The sequence below is a fragment of the Alligator sinensis genome, unplaced genomic scaffold, assembly GCF_000455745.1.
Source record: "Alligator sinensis unplaced genomic scaffold, ASM45574v1 scaffold407_1, whole genome shotgun sequence".
NCBI lineage: Eukaryota > Metazoa > Chordata > Crocodylia > Alligatoridae > Alligator > Alligator sinensis.
This window is the reverse complement of record NW_005842464.1, coordinates 1020128-1035544: the sequence shown is the minus strand read 5'-3', so window position 1 is coordinate 1035544 and position 15417 is coordinate 1020128. Positions and strand designations below refer to the sequence as shown.

The 15417-nt window shown below is 41.9% G+C and overlaps 1 protein-coding gene across 1 annotated transcript in view; it reads right to left on the bottom strand.

Moving 5' to 3' along the window:
* The window catches only part of BLM (Bloom syndrome RecQ like helicase), a 32382-nt gene extending 17348 nt beyond the window's left edge, over positions 1-15034 (bottom strand). Inside the window, 9 exon segments of the mRNA XM_025212479.1 lie at positions 2624-2742; positions 3796-3972; positions 6106-6860; positions 7847-7979; positions 8678-8790; positions 9071-9269; positions 10650-11392; positions 12123-12221; positions 14799-15034. Coding sequence (XP_025068264.1) covers positions 2624-2742; positions 3796-3972; positions 6106-6860; positions 7847-7979; positions 8678-8790; positions 9071-9269; positions 10650-11392; positions 12123-12221; positions 14799-14854 — 2394 coding nt within the window. The 5' untranslated portion in view covers positions 14855-15034.
* Positions 15035-15417: the final 383 nt, after the last annotated feature.

Below are 15417 nucleotides of genomic sequence, written 5' to 3'. Positions count from 1 at the left end.
TCCTTAGACCAACACGGCTACAACCTAAACCCTTGCCATTTAACATGCGCACAGGCCCTTTTCTAGTGGCAAGCGCAAGGGGCCAGGAATCAGAGCTCCTCTGCTTTGCTCCTAGGTTCATTAGTGAAGCCCAGGCAAATCTAGCAAGCCATAAATCTTTTTTTTTTACACTTGAGTTCTTTTCACAATAAAATAGCTGTAACAATATCTTCTTATCTGGCAGGTGTGTTAACAGGCTAAGTAACATACTGTTTGTAACATGATTTGAAATCATAGGATGAGAATGTTCAGAGCATTATGAGATCAAAGTAATATCTTGTTACTGTCTACAAATACCCAGTGATATTACGCCACAGTCACGGCCGCTGCCCAAAGTAGCAATTAAACTATGCCTCAACAGCATCCAGTGTACAAAATACATTGTAACAATGGATTAAACTCTGCTATGAAAAAAGAATTCATATCACCTAGGTCCAAGACAAACATACTTCTTAAGCATTTTAAAAGGGGCGCAGAGAGCCATGTTTGGAGTACCCATCACCTGTTGTGAAGCAATATGTGCCTTCCTGCTTCTGTAGAAATAGGTGAGCTAAATCCCTAAAACTAACTACACAGAAACTGTTCAAATTTAAGCAATGTAGCCAACTTTTATCATCACAGGAGCAACCAGATGCACCTGTTAATTGTAACAGCTTATTTCGGCATCGTTTGATAGACTCAAAGTAAGGATATAGACAGACATAATTTTAAAGTTATTCTGGCCCTCAGAGATCTTCTGCTTATTTACTGCTCAAATGGTGGAAGAGACAGTAACAGCTCCTCAACTACAAATTCTCTCAGTGTGGACAAGTTCCTGGCAATGAGACATCCAATTTCAGTGTCTTATAGCACAGCACCTGCAGCCTTCAGCATAGCAGTTGGTTGGCGAGCAGGGAATGCTTGGCACAAGGTGGTCAGGGCACAGCATGCTGCAGGTGTCACCGGATGGCATGCAGTAATTTGGAGGACTGCATGCAGAACACCTTTGAGCAGCTTTAGGGCTTAGGACTGACCCTAGGATCAGGAAGCTGTAAAATATTCCCTTGCATCCCTGAGTGTGGCCGAGGTCAAGGATTTTGTCCCCAAAACATTTTTAAAAACCTACTTCAGTAAAAACAAAAGCTGACATTAACATTTCAGCAACACATTTAAAAAAAATATAGAAAAATCCACAAATCCCCCAAGTCCTCTGCTGTATTTGGCAATACAGCCATGACTATACACGGCTTCCATGTATACAGTAAAAGTTCTGTTATCCGGCATCTTACAAGCCAGCATGTTCCACTAACCAGCATGCTGGTTTGTAAGATAAAGTGCAACTGGAAGTGCCCACTGTGGCACTTCTGGTTTCTCCGAGCCCCCATGGCTTGGGCCAAAGCAGGCAAGCCCCCACGGCCTGGGGGCATAACAGGCTGCGCAGGGCCGTGCGGGACCCGCCTCCCTGTCCCGTGGGGCCCGCAGAGCCCTGTGGAAGGGGCGGCAATGCCGCGGGAGGGGCAGAGGGACACCCCAGACGCGATGTGAGAAGCAGCGGCTGGGGCCACTCAATTAACCGGCATATTTTGTTATCCGGCATCCCCTGTTCCCAGGGGATGCCGGATAACAGAGCTTTTACTGTACTTTTCTCCCATTAAGAACTACCACTATTGTCAGGAGTTGTAGCTACTTGGTTCTTCTGGAAAGTCAAACTAATTTTTTTAGGCACCCATATTTGAAAAGTAAATTCTAACAATCTGTTTCTGCCTTCCAGAGAGAAATGGGGCTGGAATGGACCTCCATAGGTCAACTAGCTCAACTCCGCAACTAAACTACCAATTATTTCAAATTAATCCAATTTCTCATTGAGTGACATGACTACTTTTTAGGGCTGTGTGAAGCTTTGGTCACTGATTCGATCCGGCGGCCAAATCTCCGAATCCAAATTAAAGCGTCTCCTGATTTGATTTCTCCGAATTGATTCAGAGGGTTCTGATTAGATTCAGAGAGATTCAATAATTCGGACATAGACACAGCTTTAAATGTTTTTTCTACATACCTCAAAGTACCAGGTGGCTTGTGAACGCTGAGATGGTGGGGCAGATGGAGCATCCCACCGGAGTGTGGTGGGAGGGTCCCGTGAGGCTCGGTGGTGGACCCAGAAGTGGACCAGAGGCACTGCAGGTCCACCAGGGAGTGCACATGCACCCCCCCCCCCGGGCTTAGCGACTGGTGCCCCCTGGGTCTGGGGGGGCACTTGGGGTCCCCCCCGCAGCCAATCGCTGAGCCGGGGGGCGGGGGGGGCCCCCGCGTGCTCGGCAGTGGACTAGAAGTACACCCCCACCTGCGCTCCTGTGGGATGCTCAACTAATTGAATCACTGTCTCCAGATTTGGGCCAAATCCAAATCGAATATGGCTCATTTCGCAAACCCCTACCCCTTTCCCTTGACATTTCTCATACACATCCCTACTAATTGCTCACTGAAACAGACAGACACTTCACAACAAATGAATAACAAAAGATAAAATGTACCTGTAACATTTCAAATTTTTAAGCACTCAATTCTTATCTGGGAAGAAATAACATGTTAAACTATTTGAACTTACATCCAATGTATTTAGCTTCTGGACTTGATCTACTATTAGTGACCTCAGTGGAGAGATTACAATAGTGACTCCAGGAGACACGCAAGCTGGCAGCTGATAGCACAGACTTTTACCACCACCTGTATGAAGTGCAATGCAGAACATGTCATTTTGTGGTAGGGGAGGGGTAGAAAGAAGGTATTAAAATTAGTATGTTTTCCTCAAAATTTAGGTGATCAAATTAAGTTTTACAAAAACTGAAGGCCCTAAGGACTGGTCAGAATATGATTTATTTGAATTAAAGTCTTGGTTTTTCAAAAAACACTTTCCTACAGAAGCTGTAAGTCTGTTACTGAATGAAACCAGATGATGAAAACATTTTCATTGTGCAAATGGAAAGAAACAAGCAAAATCTAGATAGCGCACTTAGTGTTAAATCTGATGAGTTTCCTATCTAAAAAAACTGCTTGAAATGGATTAAACATTTAACATAAAACAAAGTTTTTGCTTTAAAAGTCTAAGTTGTCTTGAAATGCATGCTTTAAAGTTAATTGTTAGAGTACCATTTCCTTATTTAAGGTTTTGCTTTCTTCAACTCTATTACCAGTGGGAATGCACTCTAGATCCCTAGGGCCATGGGCACACAAGCAGGTGAACCTGCAGCAAATCAGCTATCCAGATTTTTAAATGCTACAAACACAAAACACAAGCCCCTAGAAGTAGTGCAGCCCTGCCCCAAGTGGCAGATTTACCCTCAGGTTTTTGGGGCATGTCTGTTACGGTGCAATTAGTTCTAGGTTTGTGCCTGGAAGCATCATCTCTCCATTCACATATCCAAAGCCTTAGTAATTTAAAAGTGATGTTTATGTATCATCATTTTCCAAAAACATTTCATCCTGTGACTGACAGATATTTCAAAACCTAAAATCTTACAAGCATGTGTGGATGCAAAGCTCTGATTACAGAAATCAAAGCTTTAAATACTGCAAAGCATAAACAAATGCCAGTCAACCAAATATCAGTAATCCTGCATACAACATTCTGGAGCTTGATAATGTGATTCCATTTCCACAAATATGGGGAGTTTACTAGGCTTGCCAGAAATTCTGAACTGGATCTGCACAGCTTATTTATAACAAGTTTGTGCAAACTCATAAAGCTTCAAAGATATTCCATCTGACAGAGATACATACCAGTGGGCATTAAAATAAAACAGTCTTCACCCAGCAAAGCAGCATTAATGGCCTCCAGCTGATTTGTCCGAAAACTATGCAAACCAAACTTTTTGTGAAACACGTTCAACATTTCTTCGGAATGGGAAAAAGTGAAGCCTCTGAACCGATCCAGTGCTGGATTTCTGAGCAATGGGTCTATCAGAAAAGGAAAATTAGTGAAAATTATCACTGGACTTTGCTTCTGCCTATTTGGCTTACATTGGTATCCTTCTATATACCTACATATCAAACAGGACCAAATTCAGCCTAGGATCTAAGGGATTCCATCACAGACAAGCGGTAGCATTAGAGTTTACTTTTTAAGACCGTCATTAACCATGTGAAAAATTATTTTGACATCTGATAATAACAAAGAAATATATGGTCTGAAATTCAGTTGAGTACCTTTATTTTTTGCCTGCCAAAGTAAAAAGCTGCATTATTTTTACTTAATGAAAAGAATAGAAAGAAAGAATAGAAGAACATTCCCTAATTTCTGCAAGTCACCCACAATTTAGTTTATGCTTCCTAAAGCAATACAGATCCCTTCAAAGTGACTAATCCAGATTCTCTTGTCAAACAAGGACTGCGTAACCCAAAAAGTCAGCTCCCTTCAAGGTTGAGTTCAAATTCCACTAGGCACATTTTACAAATACACTATTTCGATTTAAAATGTAATGTAGCTGGCTAAACCAACATTTCAATTGTTTCTCACCACAAATATATGAATTATCTGAAGAGAATTATATAAAGAGCTTGAGAACAAATTTTGAATTCTGCTGCACTGCATCTATAAAATATTTTGAGATGTAAAGATAAAACCTTAAAAGCCATAAGTACCCTTTGTTATATGAAACCCATGGCCTTTTACAACCTTCTCTCCACTGCATATATTCATGGGGTCATTTTTAAAGGGGTGTTTTAAAAAAAATCATAAAAGGGAACAGAATTCAGCAAGTGAACTCCATGAAAAGGAGCATTGGGGCAAGTTCCACTACATACCCCCAATCCCACTGTAGTGCCCTAGTAGCTCAAAAGGACCATAGAAAAATGGAAGTAATCTTTGAGTTGGGTAATAACAGAATGGCTCCGCTGTAACCCCTATCTACATGCACAGGCTTTCCAGAGTTGGGCCAAAACATGCTGAATTTCAGTTAGCACAATAGCCTGGGGCAGGCAGGAACCAAGGGGTGGGGGTGTTTAGGATGAAAATCATTATCACAGCTACAACGTTTTCTTAAGTTATGCTGGAGATTGGCATCATGATACAGGAGGCAAAGACAGTCTTGCACATTTCAAATCACCTTTTACCACTTTCCTGTGGTTGATATAAAGGCAGAAGGACTATTTTTTTCTCTCCCACTTCTATAATCAACCACAGGAAAGCAATTACAGAGAATGTGACCCATGTATCTTACCAGAAAGATTAAGGTTGGTTTTAGCAAGTCAAGTACGTGTCATTAGACTATACTGCAGAACTAACTTGGTTATAGTCTAAGACAGGGGTCTGCAACCCTTTAGAGCAGTGGTTTTCAGCCTGTAGTCCACAGACCCCAGGGGGTCCGCAGACTATGTCTAAGGGGTCTGCAACAGATTACCACGATCAATCAAAAGTATGTGAATACCCACCCTTACAGTTCAAAGGGGTCTGTAGCTCCATTTAAAATTTCTAAAGGGGTCCGCAAATGAAAAAAGGTTGAAAACCACAGGTTTAGAGTGGTGGGCCAGGTGCTTGCAACCCAGCCACTGCTGGTCCCCTGCTATTGATTTGCACCCTGCTCTGTGCCTCCCTGGTTACCAGGTGCCAAAGGGGAACAGCAAATTTGAAAGTGAGGGCATAGAGCAGGAGACTAAGTAGGTGATTTATCACAGCTCCTTTAAATTTGGCACCCCACCTACCCCACAAACCAAATCAGACCTTTGTGGACTGGATCTGAACTCTGTGGGCCGGATCCAGTCTGAGAGCTGTAGGCTGCTGACCCCTGGTAACGAATACCATAGTTTAAATTTTAGAGTTACAGTCCTGAAACTGTTAAAGCTCAGGAAACCATTCACTTCAACGTTTAGATAACTGAAGCTGCTAACAGTCAAACTTGTACAGCAAACACATGTAGATACAAGTGTGATGATTAAAAAAGCATATTACCTGTAAATTGTGACTGTGTATTCAAGAATGCACTTACATTTCCACAGCAACAAAATGTACTTACAGTCGGTAGTAAATTACTTAATTTTACTGTTTACAATACTTTACTGGCATTGATTTCATAACTATTTATCATAATTTACCTGAACAGTTTCTGGATGACATGAAAGAGTTTGGTTTGGAAACAGCAGGATTAGATCCATGGTTAATTCCCTTGGCTGTAAAAGTTGGCTTTGACAACGATTTAGCAGGCTGACCTTCTCTGATGGGATGGTATAATGGCTGGTCAGGGACTGAATCGTTTAGAGGGTTATCCCAGTCCTCATCAAAATCATCAATATCAAAATTATCAAGTTCAAAGTCTATGTCCCTTGTTGTTTCTGCATGGTCCCCTGCTCTTCCATTAGCGCCAGCAGAAAAGTGATTCTGCACTTTCAAAGCAGTGCTTGTGACAGGCACCTTGGATAAATGCCAGCTTGCAGTCTTTTCCATCCCTGGTTTTTCACACCAGCTACGGCTGAGAGGTGACATGTCATTGCCAAAGCTGAGTGATGTTCTCTCTTTGCTATCTAGCTTAGAAAAACAAAATCCTGTGTTTTCTCTGATGTTGGTGTTTGGTGCAATATGCTGCAAAGCATCTGATGTATCCAAGGTATCTAGAGTGTGAAATTTTTCTGTACAGAGAAAACTTTTATTAACAGCACCAGAAGGCGGAGAAGTAAATTTTGTAAATTTGAAAGAATTTCCCTCAGGGCTCAAAATGCTTTTTTGACCTAACGGAAGGAGAACGTCATCACTCATGCATGTATCACGTCCAGGACAGGGTTTCCAGGTTGAGGCAAGGAGGATATTTGCACCACTTTTGCTTGCATCTGTGCGATTAGTTAACAATTTTCTCCTGGTGAGGTGGGGAGGGAAAACAAAAAAAAGATAATGTTAAAATGACAAGTCCTACAACACAGATAAATGTTTTCTACTCTTCCTTTTTCAGAAGAAGGGTATGTTGCCAAAGGGAAATACAACACAAAGAACTTAATTAAAATCTAAATAAACTGAGTGATTTTTTTTAAAACATTACTAGCAGAAGTCAGTTAGTTACAATATATATAGCAACATTTTAAATATCAAGCTAGGAAAATTCCCATCGTCTGGCGGCTAAGAACAGAACCAAAATAAATTTCACTTGCTTGGAACAGTTAAGACCAATGTTAGAAAGGTTTGACAGTAGACTTCAATGTCTGTATGTTATGCTAGTTTTGCAAGCCATACAAAGTTTGGATAATATATCACCTGCTACATCTCCAGGTCCCTACACAGCCAGGATGAGCAGTCCATTTCATGCTTTTATTGAGAAATTCACATTTACATGGGCTCTGTATTTTTAATGTGCTGTAGAGTTTTGCGAGGTCTAGCAGAGCCCTAAGAGCAGGTATCTTGCTGAATTTAACAAATGAGCTTGAAGTGGGTAACAATAGCAGAGCAGACAGCAGTTAAGTCCAAAACTCCTACTAAGAGGGAATGCAGCAGCATACTTGCAGAAGAGTAGAAGTTAGGTGACTGAAGGCAAGGAGGGGATTATCCTATGTCTGCCTATTAAGTCATTCTTAAGAGATTCCTCTGAAATAACTACTACCAACCACTTGCCAAAAGACAGACTACTGGACTAGATAAAAGTCTAGATCTGATTTTTGAGGCCTGTTTTTACCTTCCCTAATTATCCTATCCAAAACATTAACATTTCTGTATTGGACATGTTTTCCCCCTTAGTCACACTACACCAATTAAAAGTATTTCCTGCCACCTTACCTATGTGATGGAGACACCTACAGACAAGTACCAATGCATAAAATACAGAGAAACTAAAGATTTTTCATTAAAACACACCTGCAATCTCTCTGCCAAAGAAGATCATTCCCACAGGACAAAGACTTAAGTTCAAGTATTGGAACAGCATCCACCAGTTTACAGATATTTTCCATCACGTTATAGAGCTGCTGTTCCCAAGGTAAGCATTTATCTGCAAATTAATACACCATCCTTTAATAAAGCCTTGTTCCCAGGCAATGCCAAGAGACATAACTTGCATCACCCAAGAGACAGGAAAAATGTAATACATACCAGTATCAGTGTATTTTAAACATGTTCATGAGATGTCAATCAACACACGTGGATCTTATGTAGATCACAAGAACATTTACCTTATTTTAAGCGATGTTTAGATAGCTGTCTGTTTAAATTCACAGTCCTATGTTGCATTAACAGAAATAGCTCACTTTTTTTAAGCATCTTGCATTTCTTGAACTGAAGATGTCTATACATGTAGTTCTACACCCCTTGTCTCATGCGGAAATTGAAAGGAAAGGAAGCACTTAAAACTCAGGTTTGGTTTGGTTTTTTCGTGATCACTGATTTTGGAAAATTAATTTAACATTTTCTGAACGCTCATCATTTCTGAAAAATCAGGTCCAAGTCATTTCAATATGGTACCAAGAAATCAAAAATCTAACTGCATAAATCCAAGGTTACCTAATACGGCAGTGGCAGAGAGTGAAAGAAAACTAAGCCCCAAGTCTCCTGCCTCTTATTCCCGAGCTTTCACCATTAACAAGTGCTCCTTCTGTAGGACAGCAAATGACAAACCTAAAACACAAGGAGCTGGACACCCTTCAAGAGAGATTTGATACATAGAAGTTTCAGCTGAAGTATTTCTTTTACCTGCATTCTCTGTACTGGTTCCATTGCTGGGCTGCTTTGCAGTGGTTTTCTTGGGTTCTGACCAAGTGGTATTTACTGCTGGTTTTCCTTCAACAGTGGATTCTTTGAGAAAACTGCCAGCGTTAAAATGACAAGTCATTAAGACACAGATATCAATATGCCAAGTAACCAAATCAGTCAGTCTTTCACCCACCCAGCTCTCAACCAGATTTTACATTTTTTTGTGTAAATAAAAAAATCCTTATTGCCAACTGCCAGGTTGCTATTAGCTCAAGAATGAAAGTCTTGGGAACAGTTGTCCATCCAGTCAATTTAACCAACAAGTGGAGATTTTACAAGAGTATTCTTAAAACATTCTAATGAGAAGTATTCAGTTAGTAAGCCTTGCTTTACCTATTGTTTTTTTTTGGCGCTGAGATGCAAGACACTTCTTCTGGGGAGGGTGGAATGATATCTAGATAGTCATCATCCTCATCAAGCCCAGTGGTTGCAAGCGTCTCAACCCATCCTTTATCTAGTTCTTTCAGTGACTGGCTGTCCTCCTCATCCTCACCTAGAGGTACTTTGCCATTATTCTGTTTTTTTCCATCAGCTGGAACAGAAAAGATATTTTAAAATTACTGAGCAAGATTGTAGCTTCAAATTTGGAATAAACCTAAAATTCAACCAGGAAAAGAACAACAAAGCAAAACCACTGTGTTTCAGATAGTTTATTAAATAAGTACACACCTGAACTTTAATAAACGAGAAGACAAATATGGTTTTACAATTTTAACGTAAGGCAGCCTTTATGCAAAAATAACTGCATCACTGCTGACAACGGGAACCTGCATTACATACTATGTTGGTATACTATGAAATACTGTGTAGACAAGTCCTAAGGATATCTGGCTTATTTAAATAATTTTGTCCTAACTCACTTATTGTGATTACTTCCCCTTTTCTGTGAAAATTAAAACATGTATTTTTGAAGGATTCCTGAAGTACCCTCACACCTTACTAACAGTGAGATGATAATGATGTATAGTTTGTTAATCGCTAAGGAATCAATAAATTACTGTCTAAGTACATATTAATTTCACAAGTGAAAAACAGGAAGATACCTCACAGCAAATCGAGACACTCTAAACACAGAGAAGCTAAAGGAAACAGTGAGCTTTTAAATAAGGAAATGGTGCAAATGTTAACAAGAATAATTCAAACTCCCAATTGATGCATTTTAAATAAAATTAAAATGATAAATAGATACAAATTAGTTTGTATTGCTCAGGACCTCTCAATATTACACTGCAATTTACTGGAAACTGAAAGCAGTCCAAGTGAATTAAAACTGGCAACCTATGTTCAGTGAGGCCTACAGAAATCGGCATTGTAAGCCATGCTACCCTAATGCTCCAGACAGAGCTTTGACCTTTTCGGCTTTCAGTGAGGCTTCCAGAGGTGCCCCCTTTTTTTTTTTTTTTTCCCGCTCCTGGAGGCTACTACAAGGACATCTTCCTACTCCAACGGCAGACACACAATGTTTATTCTTCTGTCTAGAAAGAAGAGCCCACTGTTGTGAAATTCAGAACATTTTTTTTGACTAGCGGCATTTTTTACAGCAAAATCGATGTGTCACCTACCTGAACATCTACATCCGCCAGAGTTCTGCCCTTCTGAGAACCGCGCTCCAACGGAGGTATTCTATTCTTCTTTGGATGTCCAGATTAGGTTACCCATACCCCAAAAATGCCACTTATGCATACGCTGGCATTCCATTCCTGTGTGCATACATAACTGCTCCACTCAGAGAGATGGCATATGTTAACAGAGTCCTAACCTGTGCATATGTAACACTTTGGGGATTTGGACAACTATAAAGAGAATCAAAACTGGTCACCTAGGTGTCCAGGAAAGAACAGAATGCCACCTAATGTGGAAACATGAAAATATTCCCTTGAACTCACTCATACATTAAAAGATGACCGCTTACCTGTACAAGTGTCTTTCTTTTTGTCATCCAGAATAGTTTCTACAGACTCCTCTTGAAGATCTTCACATAAAGTCTTTTTACGGTTATTAGGAATCAAATCATCAGGAAGCAAATCAATGTAGATCAGTGAGCTTTTTGATAAATCTGGCAGTTTGTCACTCTGTAGTTTTACACCATTTTCAGAAGGACAAGGTTTTGAAAGCCCCTGCTCACGGCTTACAGTCCTAGATGCTCTAGATAATCTATTTGTAGGGGAATTTGATATTTGTAGAGTCTTGCTAGTTTTTACAATCTGACTCTTGGGGGATAAAACCAATGGTTTTGAGTAGTTCTTTTGCTTTGCCGATAAGTCAAAATCATCTATATCGTCCCAATCGTCTTCTATGGTAATAACAGAATCAGCTGAACAGCTGTAGTCTACTTTCTGAGAGGGCGTGTCACAGGGCTCACTGCTTACATTCTTCTTTGCTGGAGCTGGCAAATCATTTGAAATTTGTTGAAGACATCCCAATGAAGTTGTTGATACTTGGTCTTCACAAAGTTGTTGTATTTCCTGTTCCTTGGATGCTTGCACAAAAAAATCATTGATTTTTATCTGTTTATCCTTGGATGCAGGAAGAGATACAATAGGTTTATTCAGGGAAGTATTGACATCCTTCTCCTTTAATGCCGAAAGATTTGTTGCACCGGAAAGGCCGACAGATACAGCATTACCGAGAGTTTTCTTTTTGAAAGTGAAACCACTGAAATAAAAAGATAATGGGATATATTATTTCACACAAAATATGCATATTTTTCAAAAATTAGGAAGAAAGGTACGTTTCTGACACCAAAAATAGTTCACCAGCATCGGAGGACAGAAGTTTACTTAAAATAATTGAAAAGTTACATATGCACAGCACAATGTGACTTAATTTGTATACTCATTCAGAAAAAAATTGCAGTCCATATTGAATACTGCATAACGCACCCCATCTCACATGGTCTTTCTGGTTTTTAATGGTTAACAATTAATAGTCACGGCATTTTGTATAAATCATCTTCATGGACATAAGTCATAATTTATGGAATGCATGATGCATCTCAAGTTATTTTGGCTAAGTCTTCAAAGGTGCTGAACAAGCACTGCTCAGAGAGACTTTGATAGAAGTTTTCAAAACCTCTGAAAAAAACCAAAAAAACCAGGTCTGTAGCAACTAAGTGGTATGTTTTTTACTTTCAGCATAGCTTAGACTAAAGTTTATAATTCATACTCTGATACTCGGAATAGTGTGATCCACACGTCCCCATGACAAGTGGTCAGGACTCCTTCCCGTTAGCATAAAAACAACATTTTACTCTCTAGTTTAATTTTTTGGCAGTTAGTTTGGGCAGGCAGATCATAAACCAAATTTAGAAATGCTGGCTGCTACAGTATACTTTTTCTGCACCATTTTTAATGAGGAATAGCAAAGCAGACTGATGGATACTCACGCTGGTTTGTGTTTTGGAAGACTTAGTTTACTGCAGGCCCCTTTTGCTGAATGAAGCTCTAACTGCTTCTGGAGGTTGTTTTGGGGAATAGTAGCCATACTATCAATAGACAAAGACAAACAAGGCACTAAATAAAGAAATCAATGGATACACGCTTCATAAAGACACAAAGAGCATATTAACAATCTTTACAAACTGAAAACACATACTGTAAGATGACAAATTCAGTCATCATACTACTATAAAAGGTTAACAAAAGCTGACATTAAGAGGAGCATGAAGACCATCTCAAATCAAATGGAAGGCATAAGAACCAGTAACAACTGTAAGAAATTAAATCCTGTGTTAAAATTCCTGGCACTAACATTTCTTGAGTACAGATTCACAGAAGTTTAGGGCTGGAAGGGACCTTGTGAGATCACTGGGTCCAGGCCCCCTGCTCTGGGCAGGAAAGACTGCCGAGGTCAAATAACCCCAGCAAGGTGCATGTCCAGTCAACTGTTGAAGATCTCCAGGGTAGGTGCCTGCACCACACCGCTGAGGGTCAATTCCAGTCTGGTCATATGAGCCGTGAAGAAGTTTTCCACAAACCATGTAGTACAAGAGGCAAGAATTTTTGTGGGCAATAGCTTTTACTGGACCAACTGCATGACTGGAATGGATGCAGGCAAGCTTTCAGGTATCACAGCACCCTTCCTCAAGCCTCTGGGAGAGAAGCAGAGAGCAAAATAGCTGCTTCTCTCCCAGAGCCTGAGGAAAGGTCCTGTAACACCCAAAAGCTTGCCTATGTTTATCCCAACCATGCAATCGGTCCAGGAAGCAATAAAGCCCACAAGAATTTTTACCTCTCGCATAACTCCTGGACTATCACAGCTACATCACCTTAAACTGATTGCTAGAGTCCAGAAGTACGGCTAACAACATCAGATGGAGCGATCACTTTCAAAATAAGAACATGGTGCAAGGGACTGGACCTGATGATCTTCCGAGGTCCCTTCCAGCCTTACAATCTGTGAAACTACGCAAGACACATACACATTAGGCTAATTCAAGAACAAAGATTTGTAAAGGAAAAGGTGTTTGCAAATTTTCAGGCGCGATTGACTCTTTCGAGACAAGAGGTGCTGCATAGATCCAAGCTCCCATTTCCAATGAGAGAGATTGCTACTGAGAAACACAGGCAGCTCCCGCTTAGCACTCCGAGTTGGCTCCTGAAGAACCGAGCGTTAAGTGAAACCAGAAGTATCTGAGGACCCGAGACGGCAACTGCAATTGTTTTTAATGACCCAAGATGGTGACCGCGAAACTCACAGAGCACTAAGTGAAATCGGGTCTCAATTTAAAACGAGCGTTATAGCAAGATAGCGCCAAGCAAAACAGCGTTCAGCTGGGGGTCACCTGTACAGCAGGCAAAGCTGCCACAACCCGTGCTCAGACCAGCAACGTTTATACATACAGGTACTCCTCGCTTATCGTTGTTTCAGTATTACGTCGCTGATCTATTAGAGAACATACAGGCAGCCCCCGCTTAGCGCTGTTTTGCTATAACGCTCCTTTTAAATTGAGAACCGATTTCACTTAGCACTCAGCGCGTTTCGCTATAACACTCGCAGCTGCCACCTCGGTCATCAAATACTTTCGGTTTCACTTCACACTAATTTCGCTTAACGCTTGGTTTTTCAGGCCCGTTCGGAGCGCTAATCGGGGGTTGCCCGTACAGGCACTCAGTCCTGGACTTACAATGTTTCCAGTTACAACGTTTTGCATTTACGTTTCTAAACTGACACCCTGTTTCAACTGTACGATGTCAGTTTTGACTTTACAACGCTTGGTCCGATTTGACGTCACGTCAGTGAACAAGTTCGCTGCGTCGCTCATCTCTCGTCTGTCCAAACTTCCTTGGACGCTTTCTATAAGAAAGCGCACGCGACTCCAAAAACACCTGCAGCCGACTCCTGGGAAGACTCCAGCCAAGAGCCCTTCAAAACATCCAACTGTCACCTCAGAGAAGTCCTTCCAAATCAATACGACTGCTATTTACAATAGAAATACATCAATGTAGCCATAGTACTCCTCTATAATTGATCGAGTACACAACGATGGGTTATTTTTGGTGAAAAGAGAGTATCAGGAACCGATCCCCCATTTATAATATTGTTTCTTGTGGGAAAACCGGTGCCGAGTTACAGAGTTTCGACTTAACACGCCGTTTTCAGGAACCAACGGTGCCGTAAGTCTGAGGACCGCCTGTAACGCTCGTTTTAAATCGAGACCTAATTTCACTTAGCGCTCGGCACGTTTCGCTACGACGGTCGCGGCCGTGAGGGAATTGGGGTCACGTCACATCGCTGCTTTTAATTTTTCAACGTGGACGTGAAGCGGGGCGCAGCTGCGGCCGGGTCGCCCCTTTTTAGACTCGAGGCACCCCGCGGGAAACGGTGGCTCGGAGCTTTCGCTCCATTTCTGACACGGGAGGGAAAACACGGGGGGCTCGGGGAGGCCGCAGGGGGCGCTGCGTGCCCGCGTCCCCTCACCTGCCCCGGCGCCGCGCCGCCCCGGCCCATCCCGGAAGCCACCTCAGCCCAGCCACCGGCGCCTTTGGCGCGCGCCCTTCTTCCCCGCCTCGCCATTGGCTGAGCCTAGGGGAAGTGACGACAGCTTCCGCTTCCAAGCTACCTGGAACCGCGGAGTGAACCATTCTCCGGCTGCATGGGGGGGAGGGGTGGTTCCATTCTACAGCGAGCGGGCTCTTTTTTGGGGCAAATCCGCCGTTCTAGATATCCGAGCGCGTCTATTTCGGAGTCGGAGGTGGGGAGGGGTGTTACACATCACTCCATTCTTGAGGGGGTCGGAACCCCCCTGCGAAGCTGAGGGAGTGGGTCAGTCCTCTGCGTTTTAGCTGGGGTCCGGGATCAGTCCATTCTGGAGGGGGGGTGTCAGGGCCAGTCCACTCTTAAGTGGCGGGGGGGTATTCTGGGCTGTTCTATTCTACAGGGACCTCCAGGGCTTGATGGAGGGAAAATTCAGGATCAGTCCATTCTACAGTGGACGGAGGGGGTCATTCAGGACCAGACCATTCTGCAAGACCGGGGTGGGGTGCATTCTGCAGGTGGTGGCGGCAATTAAGCGTTGCCCCATGTGCCCAGTTATGCATTGCCCCATCTAGAGAGCTAGATAGTCTATAATATAATACAGAACATAGAGTGTAGTGGAATGATAGAGAATATTCTGTACAAAGAATATAGATTATACAATAGTCTATATATAAACTATAGAATAGTCTATATCTAGACTA